Source organism: Accipiter gentilis, chromosome 15 (assembly GCF_929443795.1).
Source record: "Accipiter gentilis chromosome 15, bAccGen1.1, whole genome shotgun sequence".
In the NCBI taxonomy this organism is placed as follows: Eukaryota; Metazoa; Chordata; class Aves; order Accipitriformes; family Accipitridae; genus Astur; species Astur gentilis.
The window spans coordinates 8308567-8328505 of record NC_064894.1 but is presented as its reverse complement, the minus strand read 5'-3'; the positions used below and the strand labels follow the sequence as shown (position 1 = coordinate 8328505).

Genomic DNA, 19939 nt, shown 5'->3' with positions numbered 1-19939 from the left:
TGAGCCACGCCTCCCCTGCAGCGCCTCAACCAATCGGCAGCCGGGATGTAGCCTTCCACCAACGAGTAGAGCGATTTCCCCTCGGCCGCCGCCAGCCCCACCGTACCAATCAGCCGCCGGGAGGCGCGGCGCGCCGTCGAGCTGGCAGGGCGGGTAGCCAATGGCTGACGACGAGATCCCGCCTCCTCCTCCGCTCCGTTGCTGGGGCAGCCGCTGTCAATAAGCCCCCGCGCCCCCTTTAAGCGTCGCTTGGCAACGGCGGGCAGGTACCGCTGGAGGCGCCGCGCCGGGCCGGGCCGGGCCGGGCCGAGCGGGGTATCGCGGGGCGGAGGGGGGACCGGGACCGGGACCGGGCCTAGGCCGAGCCGCCGGGGAGAGGGGGGTGTGCTGGGATCCGCAGCTGCGGATCTCTTACTCCTGACGCGCCCGTGTGGGCCGGGCTCACCGGCCCGGTCCCGGGGCAGTCGGCGGGGAGGGTGGCTGGGTCCCCGGGGCTCCCAGCGGCGGTGTTGGGGCGCGGAGGGAGAGGAGGCTTCGTCCCGAGCAGCGGCGGGTGGTGGGGAGCAGGCCTGGGGGGTGGGTGGGGGGCAGCGAGTGCGGCGTCCCTTTCCTCAGAAGTCGTTTATTGCAGGGTTAAGCGATGGCCCTTCAAAGGTACTCTCGCGTGCGGTTGTTAGTTGCTGTAAAAAAGCGTTACTCAAAAATAGTATTCGGTAAGAGCTGTAAGAACTTCTCCCCAGTCAGGGAAAATTGCTTGCTTACCCTTTGGGGACTGGAGAGCTGCCTTCAGGAATGGGAAAGTTGAACTGGGTAAGTCCACACACAGCGGAGGCATAGGCAGAAATACCAGCGACGGCCTGGGCCTCCTCGGTAGAGGATTTGGAAACATAAATCTCTTTCCCTGGTTGTAGGACTGGCCTATTTGGACTGCCGTTTCCTCATCTCCGACCTGGGACTTTCTGATTTTGAGATCCGCTGATGAAAGTTACGCTAAGTGTTACTGTCACAGCATCAGATAAATTTAACGTTGGCTTTTAAAACCACACAGCGTTTTAATTCGCCAGAAGCTGGTAAACCTAGAAGAAATGCATACAGTGAAGTCAGCAGCTGCAGAAAGCTTCCCTAATAAAATACTTGCTCCTCACTGAAGCCTCATCAGTGAACATGTTTTGATGTGATACAAGTAAATTCTTTTGCTCCTCTCTTTTCCGTGAAAACAGCAATATTTGGATGTGAAAAAGATGGGTGGAGGAAGAAGAGGGAGGCACATTTCTTTTGAAGTTGTTCTTAAGTTCAGCACTTTAATAGCGTGGATTGATGCTTTTGTACCTGTCTGCAGCTGGCTTTCTTGCACTGTCCCCCTCTCAGAACAGGTGGAAAAAACTGCCCGGACCATTAGAGTTCAGTATTTGTACTTGGGAAGCGTCATATGGTGCCCAGTAAAAGCATGTAGCAGCTTCTGGTCTTAGAAAGGTATTAAGATTGAAAAGGACTTAAAAGAGTTTTGTGAGTTTCGTGTTACTGAACTAAGCTCTGGGTGTACTGTGAGAGAAGAATTACTGAGTAATTTTCCTGTCTCTCTATTGCTTAATCCCTGTAATCCAGTAGTTCAGTTTCTGTTTCTGTGATTTACTTAGGAGCGATGGGGAGACAGTATTCTGTCACCATTGCAATTGTTTTGTGCTCTTTATTTTGTCTGTCGCATCCTTTGCAGTGACCTGGAGCTTGACTGTTGTTTGTAATAATAAGCATGCTTTCAATACAAAATATGTAAATCATAGCAATAGTAGAAGTTGCTTGAAATTCTGGAAACAAAACTGTTTCTAAAGTTTGTGCACGTCCCAGATTTACTTAAGCCATTCTATACTGATCTGATTTTGATGCACTAGGCTTCTAAAAGCACGTGTGGAGCTCTTGAGGGGGAGGGGGTTGGGGTTTCGGTGGTGGTGGAGCTGAGTAGACCCACTGCTAACCCACAGTGTTTCACTCCTCACAAACTTATTAAATGTACCAAGGGAAAATAGATATCTATGTGGTTCTTACTTACATGAGTTGAACTTATTTTATAGTCAACTCAAACTAGTTGGTAACAATTGAAAAGTCAATGAACCAAAGCGGTTCTTAATTAGACAGTCCTTAGGCTAACTGAAGTAAAACTCAAATATCCTAGTGATTCATTTATTCTCAAGATAAACTGTGCATTTTTTATGATAATCAAATTACATTATAAACTGAATTTGGCAGGACTTGACAGACTAAGGTTTCTTGCTTTGTATGAGAAATATGATAGTATTACCAATTTATAATACTGAAAACAATTTGAAGATTCAGAAAATGTTTCTGGGGATTCCTCAAGGGAGCTTTTATTGATTCACCTTTTTCAATTTGTTGTCAGTCCATTGCTTTTCAAAGTGCATCCAGAATGCATCAAAAACTGCCGTTCATTTATGTTGCTGTATGTCAAAACGATACTTGGCAAAATATTCTCAAAAGCGAGAAATATCCAGTACAGAAGTGATGGATAATTCTAATCCTCCAGTTCTTACAATTTGTCTGTTTTAAATACACTGAGTTATGAAAAGCATTCTTCAAAAAGATTATTGCCTCTTCAGTGAACACTTGTGGGACTATAAAATAACTGATGAGCTTTAAGTCAGTAAGTGAAAGTGAGTGTTCTTATTTTAATGTATATATAATTAGACATCTTAATGATTGAACTGTAGGCATTTATGTTTTCCCAAAATGAAGTCCCATTTGTTTTGATTCCTAGTTGCTTTCTTTTCAAGAAAGTCTGCATGATGATTTCTTTCTGTCCTTCCGTGTCCTGCAGGCAGACAAAATGAGGGTGTATCTTGGCTATATCTACGCTGTTGAAGATAGTTGCCCCATGGAGTAATCCCTGCCTCCACACAGGGCTAGGTTAACCCCTCGAGATGTGGTGGTGCCTCTAACATTGATGTGCCCACTCCAGGAGCAGAGGACTCCTCTGGATGCCACGTGTGGCCCTGGGACAGACTCGCACCCAAGTAACAGACTACGTTGCTTGAATTCCCACCAGTTTGTTTTATTCAGCATGTTGTTGTGAGCAAAACAGGAAACACATCTTGGATGCAGAGCCAACAGTTGATTGTTAGTCTAATTAAAATCTTAACAGTCTAACCAAAGATGTGGTGTTAGTCCAGATACGAACATAGGTCAAGCTACATATGGTTACAGTGGTATAGGCACAAACTAGAACCAAACCCTTTCTCTGGTGTTACCTTTGCCCACCCACTCCCTCTGGGACTTGACTGGCTTCAGCTGGGAGGGGGAAGGCTTTACAGCAGGTCATCAGCATCCCAAATCCTTCCCTGGCAGGAGGAGGATGGTGATGGTTTCTTCCTCCTTGACTTGGGATCATTTTTTTTATGCTTGTTAACACACTGTGCACCTTGCTCTTTGTTCTGTTCTATTCTATTAATTGATTCATGGTTCCACATTACATCTGAATTTACTACATGTGGTGTGTTTTACATATGTTGAGTACTTGTTCTTTGTTCTGTATGTTGCCTATAAAACTGGTTTTACCCAGCTCCCAAGACTGTGTCTTGTTGATGACCAGTAATTGAGCACAGGTGAGATGTTGCAGCTTAGGGGCCCAGTACTGTCCTGCGTTTGTGCTTTCAGGCCCCTGCAGTCTCCCCATGCCTGTACTCCTCTACGCTGCGTTTCTGCAAGGGTTGTAGATGGTTCACTCTGCACAGAATAACTACTTGTTATTGCTGTCTGTTAGTTATAAATGTAACAGTAGATGCTAGACAATTGTACAAAGCTAAGCAAAAAGCTGAAACAAATTAGGTAAGTTCCCTGGTTGTGAAATAATGTTGTTGCAGCTAAATAAGCTATAGCAAAGCTGCAGGCACCAAAGATGAGATCAGACAAAGTCTAACAATTTTTGTGCCCCATGTTAGCTGGAAATGAAGCCTGTGGCTTCAATGACACCGCCACACTTCGTGTGGGTTACAAACGCAACTACTATTCTTAATTTTTTTTTTCAGTCAGGATGACTGTAGTAATATGAGGTCTGTGTTACAGCTGTCCAGAGTACTATTTTTATATTTTACATTATTTTAGTGTTTTAATGTAAACACATTGGTTTAGACCTTATTTTATATTTTTTGCATTCCCTGAGATTCTGTCCTGTGGAGACAAAACTGATACAGTCTTGCCTGTACACCCTCTAGAGAACAGGTTGTCCCCAAAACTGCTTGTGTTTCAGTTTGGGCTTGGTTTGCTCTTTGGGGAGCAAAATGACATACATTCTGCACAGATGTTTGTGAGGCCAGGACTTAGGAGTGGAGCTGTTTGGGAGTAGGGATGCACCCTGATATGTTCTAATATTCTTGGATGATCTTAGTTTTGCACTCATGAGCATGTCTGAGGGTCTTCAGTACGCTTAAAGACAAACAAGATAATACGGTTATGGTCAGGTATATTTTTTTGAAATTTCTTTAATAACTGCATTAAGAACAGTCATTGCTGAACATTTGAATGCTCGCAATAACTGACACCTTCCAGCATGTGTTTAGCAATCTCTAAGCATAGCTTGTCTTCTTTCTGGGCTTTGCAGTGCAATTTTAGTTTTATCCGAATCCTCTCTGACGTAAGTTTTAGGTGTGTAATTTATTTGGACCACTTCAAAAATATTTAGGTGCTTAAAAAGCACTGTTTTGGAAAGTTACTGCCTAAGTAAAGAAAAACAGTCTCTTCCAAATAATTCAATATTAATTTCCCAGCAGCTTCCCAGTTTAGAAATCTGTTGGGATATTTATTCCTCTAATTCCTTCTGTATAGATTATGAGGGCAAATGGATTCCAGTCACTGGGGAGAGAGTTGTGCTAATGGTGAGCTGGGCCAGAAAGCTTGAATTTGTAATGAAAACTGTCTTGGCAGCTGACATTTCTGTTCTGTTTGGCTATGCAATTCTGCATGTGTAGACAGTGGAATAGAAGGCTGAGAAGCATGCTAAGTTTATTTTATTGGGAAATAATACAGTGAAAAATGTACAGCTCGTTTACAGGTATGTTGTATGCCCTGCAGTGTAGAGGAGTTTTGATTGAAAGCTGCTCAATTTTTTGTGTGTAGTTTGCTTTACCATTTAGAAATGGATGTGGAGCTTATGTCATTCAACAGGCAGAACGGATGGGCTCTGATGCAAGTCCTGTTTATTCACCCATTAGAAGCTTGATGTCCTGAAGTTGGATTGAAGGCAGATAGGTGGTGAAATAAGCTTGAGAGCTGTGAAGTGGTGAGAGAGGCAGAAGACATGGGAGACTGAGCGTAGTCAGTAAAATACTTCCTGATGTATTGATGAGGAAATACATCCTCATCAGTCAGGAAATACTTCCTGATGAGGAAAACTTGGGGTATATTTGCTCCATTATATTCTCAGGAAGTGTCTCCAAAAAAAAGGTAAAATAACCTTATTTTGCATTACATTAGGGGATTTTTCAGTTTACATTAAAAGACAGGCTGCGGGAGCAGCCCTTCTTGTTTTATACCTGCCGCAGATGTAATGTTTACCATATACCAGCAGTGTGGTCTCTCTTATTTGATTAAAAAAAAAACCAAAGGGCTATATCTGCATTTTCCTATAAAGCACCTAACATAAATGTGTGTGCTTCTGCCAGTTCTTGAAGGCATGAAACACTACAGATGTTGCGGGGTATGAGACTACTTTCCGGGGCAAAGGCTGTGATACATAGCTACAGTCTCATTAGCAGTTAGGGACAGAATGTCCTCCAGAAAAATGGGACAACTGATTTTCAAGCCCATTATTTAACATCAGTGGAGTGTCAGAAATTGAGATATGGAGACTTAGTCAAATTCTACAAATATCTCAGTTCTAGTTGCATGAATAAGTTGTTAATTCATTTGGTTAAAAAGTTCTAAAATATGTTTAAATTAGTTTCCTGAATAGCATCAAACGCTCTCTCTAACCTGGGAGTAATTTCTTATTCTAGATTTAGCTGTCTAATTTTCTGATTTCTCTTTTGGGGATGAAGTGCCTCAAACTACTGAGTGTAATACTAGTAGCATTCCTAGAGTGTGATGTCTGTCACATTTGGTATAAATAATAAGGCTAATGTAGCACAGCACGTGGCATAAGGTTATAGGAATCCTGAATAATTTTACAGGGTTTTTTACCTTTCTTTCTTAACTAAAGAGCAAAACCATTCTCACTTTTTTCCTCTCTCTAAATTGTTACAGAAAAATGCATTCTGAATGATAACTACTGCTTGCTGAACTGAACTGCAAAGATCTCATGCTTTGGAGATGAAGATGATAAACCCAAGGAAATAATCCAGCTGCTGCCATTGTGGCAACTGAAAGATCCTTTGTGTCAAAATGAACAGTCTTTGAGAAAAATCTGGAAAGCCATTAAATCTGAAAAATGGGAGAAAGAGTAAGGAGCCCAGATTCTGAACATGACAGGAAATCAGAGGGGGATAAAAATAGTGACTCCTATTATTCAGATGAAGATAATGCATCTCGTTCATCTGGCCAGTCGCCAACACTAAGCTATCCATCTACAAGCCAAGAAAAAAGAGATCACAAAACACAAACTTCAAACAGCCTTGTGCACTACCAAGGTAGGTAAATAGCAGAAATTGCTGTTTTGTAACTGCGCTAAAGAGTTGATTATCTCTGAAAGCTGAAATAAAAGTGGGAAACTACCATTATGAAAATCTACAAATAAGGTTCATGTGAATTGTGCTACAGATGGCAGGTAGACCATAACGGCGTCCGTTGAAAACTGAAATTAACCTGTTCCTCCATAAGGAGGATTTTTGGTGATTTTCAGAATTATTCATATTTTTCATAACTAGTGAACGTGGCTTTTATACTAGCCTTTTGTTGAATCATGCTGATGCTCTCCTTTTGTCTTTGACAAAAATACTTGAGGCCAAGGACTCAAGGCAAGTCCTTACTATGCAGTCAGTAAAAGAGAGACAATTGTTAGAATTTCTCTGACAAAATACCCCTAAAGATCTCTCTCTTGTGGAATTCTATTTGACTAAGCTTTACAGTGTAATACTGGGTACTTTCAAAAAATAAACAAATGAAAAGACCACTAATGTGGCAAGAGCGAGAAAATGTGTTTGGTGAAAGTTAGATGTGTGTGGAAATTCAAAAGAAAGTTTTTCTTGGCCCTTCCTTGAAGGTAAAATATCTCCAATTTGAGATGAAGTAGCTCCACCTTTAGCTCCCTCACACACACCTCACCCACATAACCTGCTTTCTTGGCTGAGATTGTGGGGAAGTGAACATCCCTACAAAAATGGAGAGAATTGTTATACAGGTCCTGGGCTGAAGTAGGGATGTGAAGCTTCTCTGCTACACTTCGAGAGCTTGATCTAAATAATTGCACACATTTTCTGTTGAAGTCAGAACATATCCTACCTTTCTCAAGCAAGTGCTCTATTTATTCGTAAGTGCTTGATACCGTATTAGTTACTTGGTCAACATTATGATCTAGAGTGTGCCAGAAGATCTAACCGTAAATATTGAAGTTGCCCAGGGAGCCTGTCTCTTCAGATCTTTGACAATGTTGGTGTCCTGGTGCAACTGGTGTTTTGCCGAGCTGCTCTGTGTTCAGAAGTGGCATCTGCTCCATAGCAGTCATGGGTTAGCTTTCTGGGAAACAAAAACTGCAGTTGCACTGTGCTATTTAATTTGGAGGGGGCAAATGAATGAGTAGCTCTTTGATTACATTGCCAGAATTGAACTTACTTATTACATGGAGGTATTGTGAATGTCATGTTGTTCTTAAAGGACACTGTTCCCCAATTTAGCTATATGGTCAAAAGTGCAAACTTGGTATTGGAATTTTCTATTCTGCCCTAAATGTGGAGACATTCTTGAAGGGGCTGGAAGTCTAGGGTTAATGGGAATTCCCTTAGCTGGTGATAGGAGTGGCATCATTCCTGCAGTGCATGTATTAAATAATATTTTCACACCTGAATGTGACATAAGAGTTCTTTGTAAAGGAAAAAGAACCCTTCTTTTATTTGCCCAAGCTGTGGAAAAAATGAGCATCAAGCAGAAAAATGAGTATTTGTGCAAAATGTTTAGAGGAAATGATAAGAAGGTATTTTAAAGCTGTTATTTTTGCTGTAAAATACTCTGTAGAATAGAAACATGGTGAGCACCAAAGGGGAGGAAGAATTTGCTGTCACACACTCACTGTCTGTGTATAGGTAACTGCACTACTGCTGTATCCCAGCTTTCAAGCCTGAATTATAATCTGCTGCTCAGTATTTTTCTTCCTAACACTGATGTACCTTAATGAATTATGCAGTCTCTATATATTCAGTTGTTTTAAGAGATATTTTTGGTGGATTATATGCTTCATTCTTTGAGTGTGGGTTGAGAGGCAAATAAGATAGAAACAAAATGTTTAGCCTTTATCTGTGGGGATGACAATAAAATAATAATATCAAATAGGAATGCGAGTGATGCTTACTGGTAATCAAATAAGGATACTGTGTGGAAAATAACTTGTGATACAAGAATAAATTATTTAGGGGAGAACTGAATTTTCATGGGATTTATAATTTTGCTTTGGAGGCTTTTTGCATTGAGCCTTTGAAATCTGCTGTTTTGTCTGTAAGCATGGCAGCTGGATTCGAAAACACTACTGCATTTGTCTGAGAGAAATACATCTTGCATAATACGTGACTAGCTAACGCTCAGCTAATTGTTGCCATTTTAAAAGCATTTGATAATATTGTATGCATAAGAGTACAGTATTTCTAAAACGTTTTAATAAACATCATCAAATATTAACAAAATATGACTGTTATTTCTGATAAATTTGCAGATGATTACTTTACAATGGTCCTATATTAATGGTTGCAAATACTACTTCTTACAGTCAGATCACAGACATAAATCTCCTTTGTTTTTTTTAATCCATCAAAAGAAGCATAAGTCTATCATATATATGGCTTTTATTGTCTGGTTTGAAAGCTGCAGTCTCTGCTAAGTATTGTAAAATTGTTTCAGGCAGAGCTTTATTCCAAGAAGGGTGTCAGAATAGGCAAACTGCATTGTCTTACAGTAAACACGCTTTTTATTTTTCCTCTCTTAGCCACAAAGAAATTGGGTTCCAAATATGCACCAAGCAAAAGAGGGACGCGGTGGGGTTTCCGTTCTCAGAGCCTCACTAGGGATTCTCCTGCAAAAGATATAGATCTTGTTACAAAAAGAGTTCTTTCAGCTAGGCTGCTGAAAATCAATGAGCTCCGAAATGAACTGACTGAACTCCACATCAAACTAGATGAGCTGCAGAAGGAAAACAGGGCACTGAAGAGGCTTCAGCACAGGCAGGAGAAAGCCTTGAATAAGTTTGAAGATACGGAAAACGAAATCTCTCAGCTCCTTGCTCGGCACAACAATGAGATTAGAATACTAAGGGAGCGCCTACGAAAATCTCAAGAGAGAGAACGTGCAACTGAGAGACGGCTGAAAGATTCGGAAGATGAACTGTACAGAACAAAAACTGTCTTGCAGAAACTGAAGAAGCTGTCTGCAGATAAGCACCTTGCCGAAAGAGATGACCTGGCAAAGAAACTAGCCTATGCAGAGAGCAGGCTAGAGGACAGTGAAAAAAGAATTAAGGTGAGATGACTTTCTTTTTGTAAGAAACTCTGGTACAGCTATTTCATAATGAGCTTCATGAACTGTATTTTTTCACAGTTGTGGAGCAATTAGAAAATAATTTTTTATTTTTTTTTTTTTACACATAAGTAGCATCAAGTAAATTATTTCCAAGGTGTTTATATAGTTATATACTTGGTATTTGTGCATTCGAATTTCTGTCTACAAATTAAGTATATTTTTGTCAGAATATATCCTGTGGACTTTTGCTTTTCAGTGTTTTTTATAACTACTTGTAATGTTTCAGAAATGCATGCAGCTGTAATACAACTTTATGCAATCTAATTTATCGTCTTGGAGGGGAAACATGTTATAAATTTCCTGGGTATTTAGGGAACCATATACTTAAATTGTAAAAACCACATATATAGTAATTCTTTTTCAGTTTCGTGAACTGCATTCATGCAGTGTTTGATTGTCCACTATTCTGCGCATCTGAGAGCTGAGCTGAACAAAATTACAGAAATGTTTTTAATACTGAAATGAGCTTTAGAACACTTTGCAGGTATCCATTGTAAGAATTTTGTGCAATATATTTTAATTTTGTTCAGCAAAAATGTTTACGTTTTTGTAAACATGTCTAAAAACCTCAACTTAAAAATAATTATGTTAACACTATTAAACTGTTGGTAGTTGTATGCAATACTATTTTTAGCTGAAGTTATGTTGGTCATTAAAATGGTGTTAAATTTTGGTGTCGATATTAGTAATTAAACCTAAATTACATTACAGAGATAATGTAATTGTGTAATTGGGAAATCCAGAGGATTAAGCTGGAAACTAAGCTTTCATAAAATAAATCCCAAGATACCAAGATACACACTGCTGAGTTACCCAAATCACCTCACCCTGTAGTGTCACCATCTGGCATCTGTAGTCTTATGATCAGGTATTTCGGCATTTGTAGTACTGGATAATGATAAAATGAATCGTGCTCTAAAAAGTAAGGGATTTTCTTCTACTTTTTTTTCCTTCTCTCATCATCACAGGTTCACTTAAAACAGGTATTGCAAGATGAGGGTATGTAAATAAAATCACAATCACAAATTTGTTTCTAGGAGAAAGGTTAAAAATTATTTCTTGTCTTCTTCCTTCTAATCCTGCACTTTCAGGGAGTTATTCTGTTTCTTAACCGTCAGTTTGAGATTTGTTTTAGAGATCTGGAGGTCCACCGTGCCAAGAGCTTTCAGAAAGTAGTGTGTGTTCCCATTATGTCCTCACATCACCTCTCAATACTCCAGAAGGATGAGCTGCAGCATCTGCAGGTGCTCTGTCTGTCTCCTCAAAGTTAGGATTAAGGGTTTAAGTGTATTCAGTGTTACAGCAACGGTGGAGCCAGTATCTGAATCCAAGATGCTGGTTTACTGTAATTTTTATTTAAGTAATTTGACTATTAAAAAAGTACTTTGGTTATTAAAAAAATATTATTTCATTTTAATTGCAGGATCTGGAAAAAAATCTTGAATTGAGTAGTAGCAGTTTTCAACGAGAGTTACATTCAAAGAAGAAAAAGATGTATGAGGCTCAAGAAGAAAATAGAGTTCTCCAAGAAGAGCTTCATCAACTAAATCAGAAGCTGAAGGTAAAATGTGAAGCAATACAAGTTGCTAACCTTGTTCTGGCATTTTATCTTTGGAAGTATCTGTAATCAGGTTTGAATAGTTTACCAGTGACTGCACTCTCTGGTGTGTGCTTAATTTATATACCACACGTGAGTTCTTTTCCTGCTTTAAATTGAAATGTTCTGTGCTCTGCCCCTACAGTGTTTATAACAGGAATGCCTCTACGTTAATCATTATTGTTAGCACTAGTTAAGAAAAACAAGATCAAGTACATAGCCAAACATTGCGATTAAACCACAAGATCTACTGGAAAATTAGGTTTTGAAGGCTTGAATTTAGAAATAAATCTGCAGGTATATACAGTACTTTATGTTACTAAGGTACTTGCATTACAGTAGCTTTGTGTAAAGATTAATTTCATGTATTTGTGATATCCATGTGTGTTGCTAAATTTGTGCAAAGGTTTATTTGCATCCTTCCACCCCATCATTGCCCAAATTCTAAATTTAAAGACTGAAAATACTGTTGTGTTTGACCTAGTCGATTTATCTTTAGAAAAAATAATTAAATAAGACTTCAGCTAAAGTACTTAGTTGCTAGGAGAATTTCCTTGAAACTCCAAGTCTCAGACATATAATGGAGGTGCACCAGTTTACCACCTTACTAGCTACCAAGCAAGTAGCGTTAGTAACTCAAACTTACTTGTTTAAAGTAAATGTTTTAAGCTTGATTTGTTAGTGGAGAGTTTACTATTCTGAAACTTGCTGTTCATTTCTGTATTTTATTCAATAAATGTCATGAAAGAAGAATAGGTCTCTACCTCTATGATGCAGCGGGCCTCTGCTCTGTGGTGCTGACATGCCCTGTGACAAGTGACATTGCTAGCATTGAAATGCTTAACTCTTTACAATACTGAAAATTCAGTTGTGCAATCTATACATACATTGTTAGTCTTATTCAGAGTTATGGCATTTAGTTTTATTTTCACTACACAGATGCCTCCCCCCCTCCCAAATATTTTGTTAATGAGGTGGGTTTTTTTGCGGGGGGGAGTTCTATCTGCTTTTTTGTAGCATAAGCAAAGTTAGGAATGTGATTGTTCTCCTTAAAACACTGGATGTAATTATTGATTGCTCTATATTACAACATATTACTCTATATTACAACATAGATTTTTAATTTAATTTACAGCTTTGCTAATGACTAGTAAATGAAATGTTAGTAACTCATTGTTATACCTGCCTCTCTCATTCACAGGAAAAAGAAAGAGAACTTGAAGCAAAAAATATATATGCTAATCGTATGTTGAAGCTATCACCAAGAAAAGACACGGATATTATACAGAGAAAAAGAGGTAACTTATATAAAGCAATAAATGTAGAAAAATTAATAGCGACGCATTTGACCCTACCACCGCTTGTTCAAGAACGTTTACTTTTTTGCACTGCTTTCAGCACAGCACTGGTTACAAAGAAGGGCACTTTGTTTGTTTGACTGTTCTCTAACTGCAGCAGAACCAAAACCCAGAACTTCATCAAACAGCGTTCTTAACTCCTTTTATACCAGATGTTCCTGGGTGAAGGATGAGGGGGAGATTGTTTAGTAAATTCTCTTAACAGAGCATAGATAATGTCTACATGGCAATAAATTACAGAGGCTTTAAAAATATGTAACTTCACTACTATGAATATTTTGGTGATTTTTTTAATTTATTTTTTTACTAATTTAAATTTACTGTCTGTCAGATGAGCTGCAGTCTTTTATTTTTCCCTCAAAGAATACATCTGTCCCAGAGCATAATCTTTGAAAAGTATCAGTGCAGTGACTTTTTCTGGCGTGACAAGGCAGCCTCAAGTCTTATGCTACCCACATAAATATGTGTGTCTACATGTGTGTCTCTGTGTACTGAGACTATTTTCACTGGATCAGTAGAATCTACTTGTCAGAGGAAGCAGGAATTTATGGGACTGTTTTAAATATTTAATGCCAGCATTTCAAACAGTTTGTCTGCTGCTCCTTTTATTATAGATACCCTACTATCATTCCATTTTGGGTTCAGAGTTTTTTAAATGTCATTCCATAGACTTAAGTTTATGTGTTTCAAAAATGCAAATAAGTGAATTTTCATTTTATGAGTTTGCTTCTCTATATGTAGCTTCTGTGACAAGCAGTAAGATGAACAAGATATTTAGTGGGGATTTTTTAACAGATACTCAGTATACTGTAATGACTTCATAAGTAGCTTTAAGGCTAGGGGTTTTATTATTCTTTTCAGTAGAAGTTTTGCATGCTATTTTTTTTTTTTTTAATTAGCTTTAACAGATGCTGAAAACAACTGTGTGAAACTTGTCAATACTTTCCACTTCCATTGGCTCTAATACAGTCTTTTATGTTTGCTGCAAATCATTAAAAATGAGAGATAGGTATATTGTGGGATATTTTCAAGTGAAAACATGATTTAATTAGTCTGTATTTTCTACAGCCAACAACCAAAATAATAAAAAAGGAGCACAGGTCACAAAAGGTGTACAGACCAGTGGATACTTCTCACCAGTAGAATTTCCTCCCGAATCAGAACTTGTCTGTGGTGACACAGTAAACAAGAAAGAAGGGATTCTTCCTAAAATAGTGAGTTCCATAATAATTTGAGATTTGCTCCAGATAACTCGCCTGTTAGACTGAATGTTTAATGCAGAGCTTATATTTTAGAAAATGTGTAAATGTACAAGTATATAGAAAATATAATTTAGAAAACATTCTGATCTTTAAGAGAAACTTTACCCTTACAGAAATATCATTCTGCATTTTGTGACACTTGGTTCATCATATTCTATGTCTTACTGATAACTGTTAACTCAATCTGTTTCTTTTTCTGCCACTGTCGTTTCTTTGAAGATTTGAAGACTACATTTTGGTTTTCTTCCTTTTTCTTTATTTCTAATTCTTATTTGAGCAATCTGTTGTTGTCTCTCTTTTTGCTTTGGTCTTAATTATGGTTTCTTTTACTTTCCAGATTTATTTCACAATGCATAAATCTAACACTTCCTCTTATTGTCATAGTGCTGGTATTTCTTCTGTCATTTTTCCAGCTTTGTGAATATGGTTGAATTTTTTTGTTTTTCCATTTCCCTTTTTATGATAAAATAGTACCATTAGAAGTATTGCTAATAATTCTGTGACCTCAGGCTAAAATCAATGAGATTTGTAAGGTATTACAAATCAGAGTGACACAGATTCTGGTACAAATTGTACAAATTCTGATTATATAAGGCTACGACTATTTGTCAAAATAATGATCTGATGATGGTCTTGACTGGCTTCCTGGTAGAACTGAAGCTTTTTCATGGCTGTTTCATTCGTATGTTCTCTCTTCCAAAATCCTTTCTGCAAGTATGGATGGAGTTTAATGTGTGCATTCTTCCAACATATACTTTGGTATGTGAGTTACGGAACCGCACAGTTGGTACAAGTGCAGTTCATGGAGTCCAACTATATGTCATCTTACAAACCTCTCTAGTTCGTGTATGGCTATTGCTTTAAGTAACATAAATTAGATTTGGGTAGCCTGTGCTTTCAGGAGTTTTCTAAGTGAAGTATTTTAAATACTTGGCCACCATCACTTTTATGAAGTTGTTGGGGTTTTTTTTAAACATAATAATGATAGTCTCGTACATGAAGGAAAAATACTTGGAAGTTGTTTTGGCTAATAGTCATATTTTCTTTGTTCTTTAAGTAGTAACTGTTTCACTTCTTTCTCTTAGAAGTGTATTTTAATCTAGAAGCTTATTTTGCTCTAAAATAAGCACAAGCTACAAAGTTAGCACCCACGTGTTGGATTACGCTGGCTTTCTCTTCACTTCATTGCCACTACTTTTCTGTATTAGTGATTTTTACTGCTGACATTAGTATCTTTTCTGCTTAATCAGAAGTTAATCTTAATCAGAAAGTTCTTTCCTTTTAAATGTGGATGTATATACACCAACTAAATTTTTCAGCAAAGATTAAACCTTACTCTTTCACTGTTTGTTACTTAATACTTCATAACACTGTGAAACTGAATCTACAACCCACTCACTTGAGTCAAAAGATCAGATTGTGGAAATAGAGGGTAACTAATTGTTTGCTTGTTAAAAGAATAAGGTGATGGGGTCTGGCCTTCTGTTAAAGTCCTTGAAAAAGACAACTTCTGAATTCTAAAGAGAACTGCCCTAAGACAGTGATAATTTTGCTTTATGATATCAGAGCTGCAACTTTCCTGCAATGCATAATGCAGAGTAGAGCTGATTGTCTATTCATTTTGTTTCAGGTGCATAAAACTATGCTAGAGGTGATAAGATTTTAGGGCCAAACCCCTAGGTTGTCAAATCTGGTTTAGTTTAGATGACTTGCTCGTTTTTATGTTTAATGGTAAGAATGTGATTTCAGAATGACATAGAAGTTTGTATGATTTTGTTTGTTTTATTGATTATTTTCCCCCAATAGTTTCAGGTTTGTATTAATTTATTTCAGGAAAAAGAAACTCAAGACAAGGGATGGAAAGAGCAAGCAGACTTCCTGAGACAAGACCAAGACCGGGAAAGGGAAGAGAAACTGAAAGGTTTTCCGGAAATACAGGCTTTAGAGGAAAGGGGTCTAAAACTTCGTGATGGTAAGGAAATGGGCAGCTGAAGGCTGGAAAATATACCATAGAATACTAATCAAGTGAGGCTTCTAGTTTCTTGTGAGAAGAGCAAAATGATTTTGCAGAGATCACTACAGTGGAAAATTATTTTTCAGTTACATTATGCAAAGAGAATCAGAAAGAAATACAGGATATAGAATAATCTGTGTCCTGTACTCAGCTGTGATTAAGTATGCAGCAGCAAAAAATGCTGTCCATGAAGAAGTATTGAAGCCTGAGAGATTTTGCTTTACAAAATAAGAATGACATAGCAGGTAAATTCTGATGTTATCTCTGACTTGCTAGATGTTATTGAGGTAGGCAGTAGATTTTTACTATTGTAGAACAAATCTGCATTTCTTAATATGGCCTGTTTTTTCAGTACATATCTACTTCACTTGTATCATTTGAAATTGTAGTTTCTCTTTTCACTTCTAGTTATCTGAATTATTTGGTGTGGCTATTTGAGTAATGCCAGTTTTATTGTTATCTTTTAATATTGCTTTTTTATTCATTTGGTTTTCACATCTTAATGACTTACATTCACAAGTCTCTTAATCTAAAGTATTTTAGATGGACTGCATCCTGTCATATTAAAATATTCTTTCAGTGATTATAGTTAATGAACAGTAGCACTTACTCCAGATGACAAGGAAGAATTCTAAAAATTTATAGCTGCTTTCAGAGGTAAATTCTGTGAAAAATCTTCTACCTCCACTAGCATCAGTGCACAACTTGTATAAGCGAAGAATCTGCTCTGTTATGTTTCTGGGTAAGGTGATTTGACCACCTTACCCATCTTACAGTATAACCTTATATTTTCCCCACCTTACATACAGAAAGGCAGCTCCTTACTTAATTCGGTGTAGTGATATGCTATTGAAAAAAATATAATAAAAATATTAACTGAACTGGTGCAGTTATTTCTGTAAGCTTGATCTGAAGTACAATAGATAACATGGAACTTGATGAAAACATCAGTCAGAAATTTGAATAAAGTATTCAAAGGGGAATGCCAGTATGTCGAAGGGGCCAAGCAGTTGTATTCAACTTTTGGCCAATCACACATCTGTTGTCTTGATAGAAAAATGTTTTGAAGAGAAAAATATTTGAGAAGCTTCCTTTTTCTTGTACACATAAGTATTTGCAGGTTCTATCTAGAACTTTATGACTGTTTTGCACCTTTGGTGTCCCTTTATAGCTACACAAACTCTCATTTGGTATTTGCACGGACAGTCTCGTTGAGTTCACGTGGTGACACAGAGAACACTCATATGAAGGTGTTTTCTGTATGCAGCAGATGCAGTATATTTAAATCATTCACTATTTGAAACCGGTAATGACTCCTTTGACTTTGCGGCCTGATAGCTTCACAGGAATAGTTCCCTTTATGGAAAAAAACTGAAACATATATCCCAGAACCATCCTAATGTCAGTGGTGCTGACAAAAATAAAGTACTGTGCAAGTCAGAACTATTAAAAGCAGTGATGTTGTATTCATTTTCATTCCCACCCAGGAAATGGGAAGGCAATTGGCAGAAATGAAATTCCTCTGAAAATTCTAAAACATGAATAATGCCCTTATCCCTTTGGAAGATGACAGTAAACTGTTATATCTTAGCAGAGAACCTGGTGTGAATTTAGTTGTAATTTTTGAATAATTTATTTTTTCAGTAGGGAAACCATATTATGTATAGAAGAGTATATTAAAAACTCAATGGCTTTTGCTTGCATTATTTTCAAAATAATCTTTTAAAGGCATTTTAAAACTAAACCATTTCAAATAATGTTTAAACATTTCCTGCAGAGTGCGAAAGGGAAGAATATGACAAAATGAAAAAAGAAAGAAGCTTTTTATTGGATAAAGAAGAGAAAACAAAGATGGAGACAGAAATCCACAAACCTGAAGTAGAGAGAGAAAGCGCTGAAATGCTGGAAGAGCGGCAAAAAAGAGAGTTCCTGCTTACTAAAATGCAAGAAATTGATAGAGAAACGCAAAATATAACAAACATGAAACCTGCTTCCCAAGCACCACTCATAAATACAGCAAGAAAGTCTGATTCCCTGGAGAAAAAAGAAAAAACTAATCAATTCTTTGAGATTCCTGGGAAGGTTACTAATGGATTTCCTGCAGATGACAGCCAGGATGATGCCACAAGAGCACAAGGGCAGAAGCAACGAAATCTAAGGACTGTAGATTTAAGTAGTAAGTTAACATTTGGTAGTTATGTACCTTCCTTTGGGAAAGGATCGGGGAGACCGAGTTGGCTTACTCAAAAAAGTGACAACTTGGAAGAAAATGTTAAGGAAAATGCAGATTTCAATAGTAAGAAAGAAAAAAAGTCCAATTTAATGGAGCAACTCTTTGGAAGCAGTGCCAGTACCATTCTTTCTAAAAATAACAATACAACACCTTTTGACTTAGATTGGGACTCTAGTAATACTCTTCTTGTCGATAAAAACAGTAAAGTCAAAGAAGACAATGAGCTTTTTGGTGAAGGAAGAAACCTAAACAGACACCGTTTGCAACACACTACAAGCAAGCCAGGAGTTAAGACCCTTGGTTCTTTAGAGGATGAAATCGAAGAAGTAATCTTACAATGATCATATTTTTGTATGTTTCATATGTAAATACTGAAAAAATATTTTCATGTATTATTTATTAGATACAGATTTGAAACATTTCAGATATATGGTAAAGCCTTATGAAGGAATAATTTACATAAATGGGAATATGTATAGAGGAAAGATGCACTTTGATAAAACAGCCTAACCTACATGCAGGAAATTTCTTCTGAAATGTAATATCCAAATAGAGACCTTGGAGATCTGGCAGTGACTCTTTTGGCAGAAAGACAGGGAAGGTGTCCTGAGGGACTTTGATAGATGAGGTAGGTGCTGGCTGGCTGCTTCAGTCAATCAGAGAAGATGCTTTTGCCCCAACTTGGGCTTCAGACTGACTGTCCGTGTTGCCGTGTGGCACCATCTGACTTGTGCAGCTGTGGCCTGGGGTCCACGAGGCTCGGTAGCGCAGAGCTGGTAGGGATGCCGTAGGAATGGAAGGACTCGCAGAGGCTTACACTCACTTGCGCCCTTTTCTCACATTCTCTCTCGCACCCTTTGTGCTCCCTCTCCCTCTTGCTCTCCTGTGCGCTCTCTCTCTCACTCTTTCCCTTTGCTTGCTCTCGCCCTCTCTCTCTCGCCATCGCTCTCTAAATTTTTGAGACTCACTGATGTGTAATGGTATGTTAAGTAAAATTACACGTCTCACAAGGGAGCATTATTATTTATTGCAGAATAAGTTGGCTAAGAAGTCGGCAAGCTTTTACGTGGCAGCCCTGGCATTCAGGGCAGCTACTAGATGAGGATCTCTGGCTAGCCAGCACAGGAAGTGTTGGGGTTTTTTTTACACGTAGGCTGCTCACAGTACACTGCTTTTCATTTGGAGTACCTCTTTTAGGCGTCAGATACTTTCTTTCTCAGGCACTTGGAGAGCCTCTTAACTGTGTCGCGAGAAGGCACGTGTAACATCAGTGTCATGAAATGGATAGAAGAGATGTACCTAGAACAAAGGCTCAGGTAGAAAGAGAATATTCTACGCTGCAATCATGTTATCTCAGAAGAACATCAACAGAAAGAAAATTAACTCAGGAACAGCTGATCTCTCTTCTGCATAGGTTTTCTGTAGACCTTACCACCAAGTTTGTCTAACTCTTCTCATATATTCAGGTTATATTTATTATATAATGCCATTTTTTGTAATTTCTGAATTTTCTATGTACAATTCCAATTATTACCAAGTCATTTTTTAACAAAATGGTTTTATTAAATTACTTGAGTAAAATTTTTGTGTGTAGATCATCTTTAACAAAAAGTTCTGACTTTTTATATCACATTATTGATACTGGGTGGCGGGGCGGAGAATTGGTAGCAACATTGCTAATGATGCTATTCACTGCATGGTGCCATGTACACAAATAAAAAGGCAGGCAATGAAGGATTTAGCAGAGGCATT

At 38.1% G+C, this 19939-nt stretch overlaps 1 protein-coding gene across 1 annotated transcript; it reads left to right on the top strand.

The window, feature by feature from the left end:
• The first annotated feature begins 223 nt into the window (after window positions 1-223).
• LCA5 (lebercilin LCA5) lies at window positions 224-19705 on the top strand. Its single transcript, XM_049818159.1, has 8 exons — window positions 224-266; window positions 6250-6632; window positions 9134-9663; window positions 11147-11284; window positions 12522-12618; window positions 13747-13892; window positions 15774-15912; window positions 17732-19705. Exons 2-8 carry the CDS (start codon window positions 6434-6436, stop codon window positions 18526-18528), a joined length of 2046 nt encoding a protein of 681 aa, XP_049674116.1. The 5' UTR covers window positions 224-266; window positions 6250-6433; the 3' UTR covers window positions 18529-19705.
• The last annotated feature ends 234 nt before the right edge of the window (window positions 19706-19939 follow it).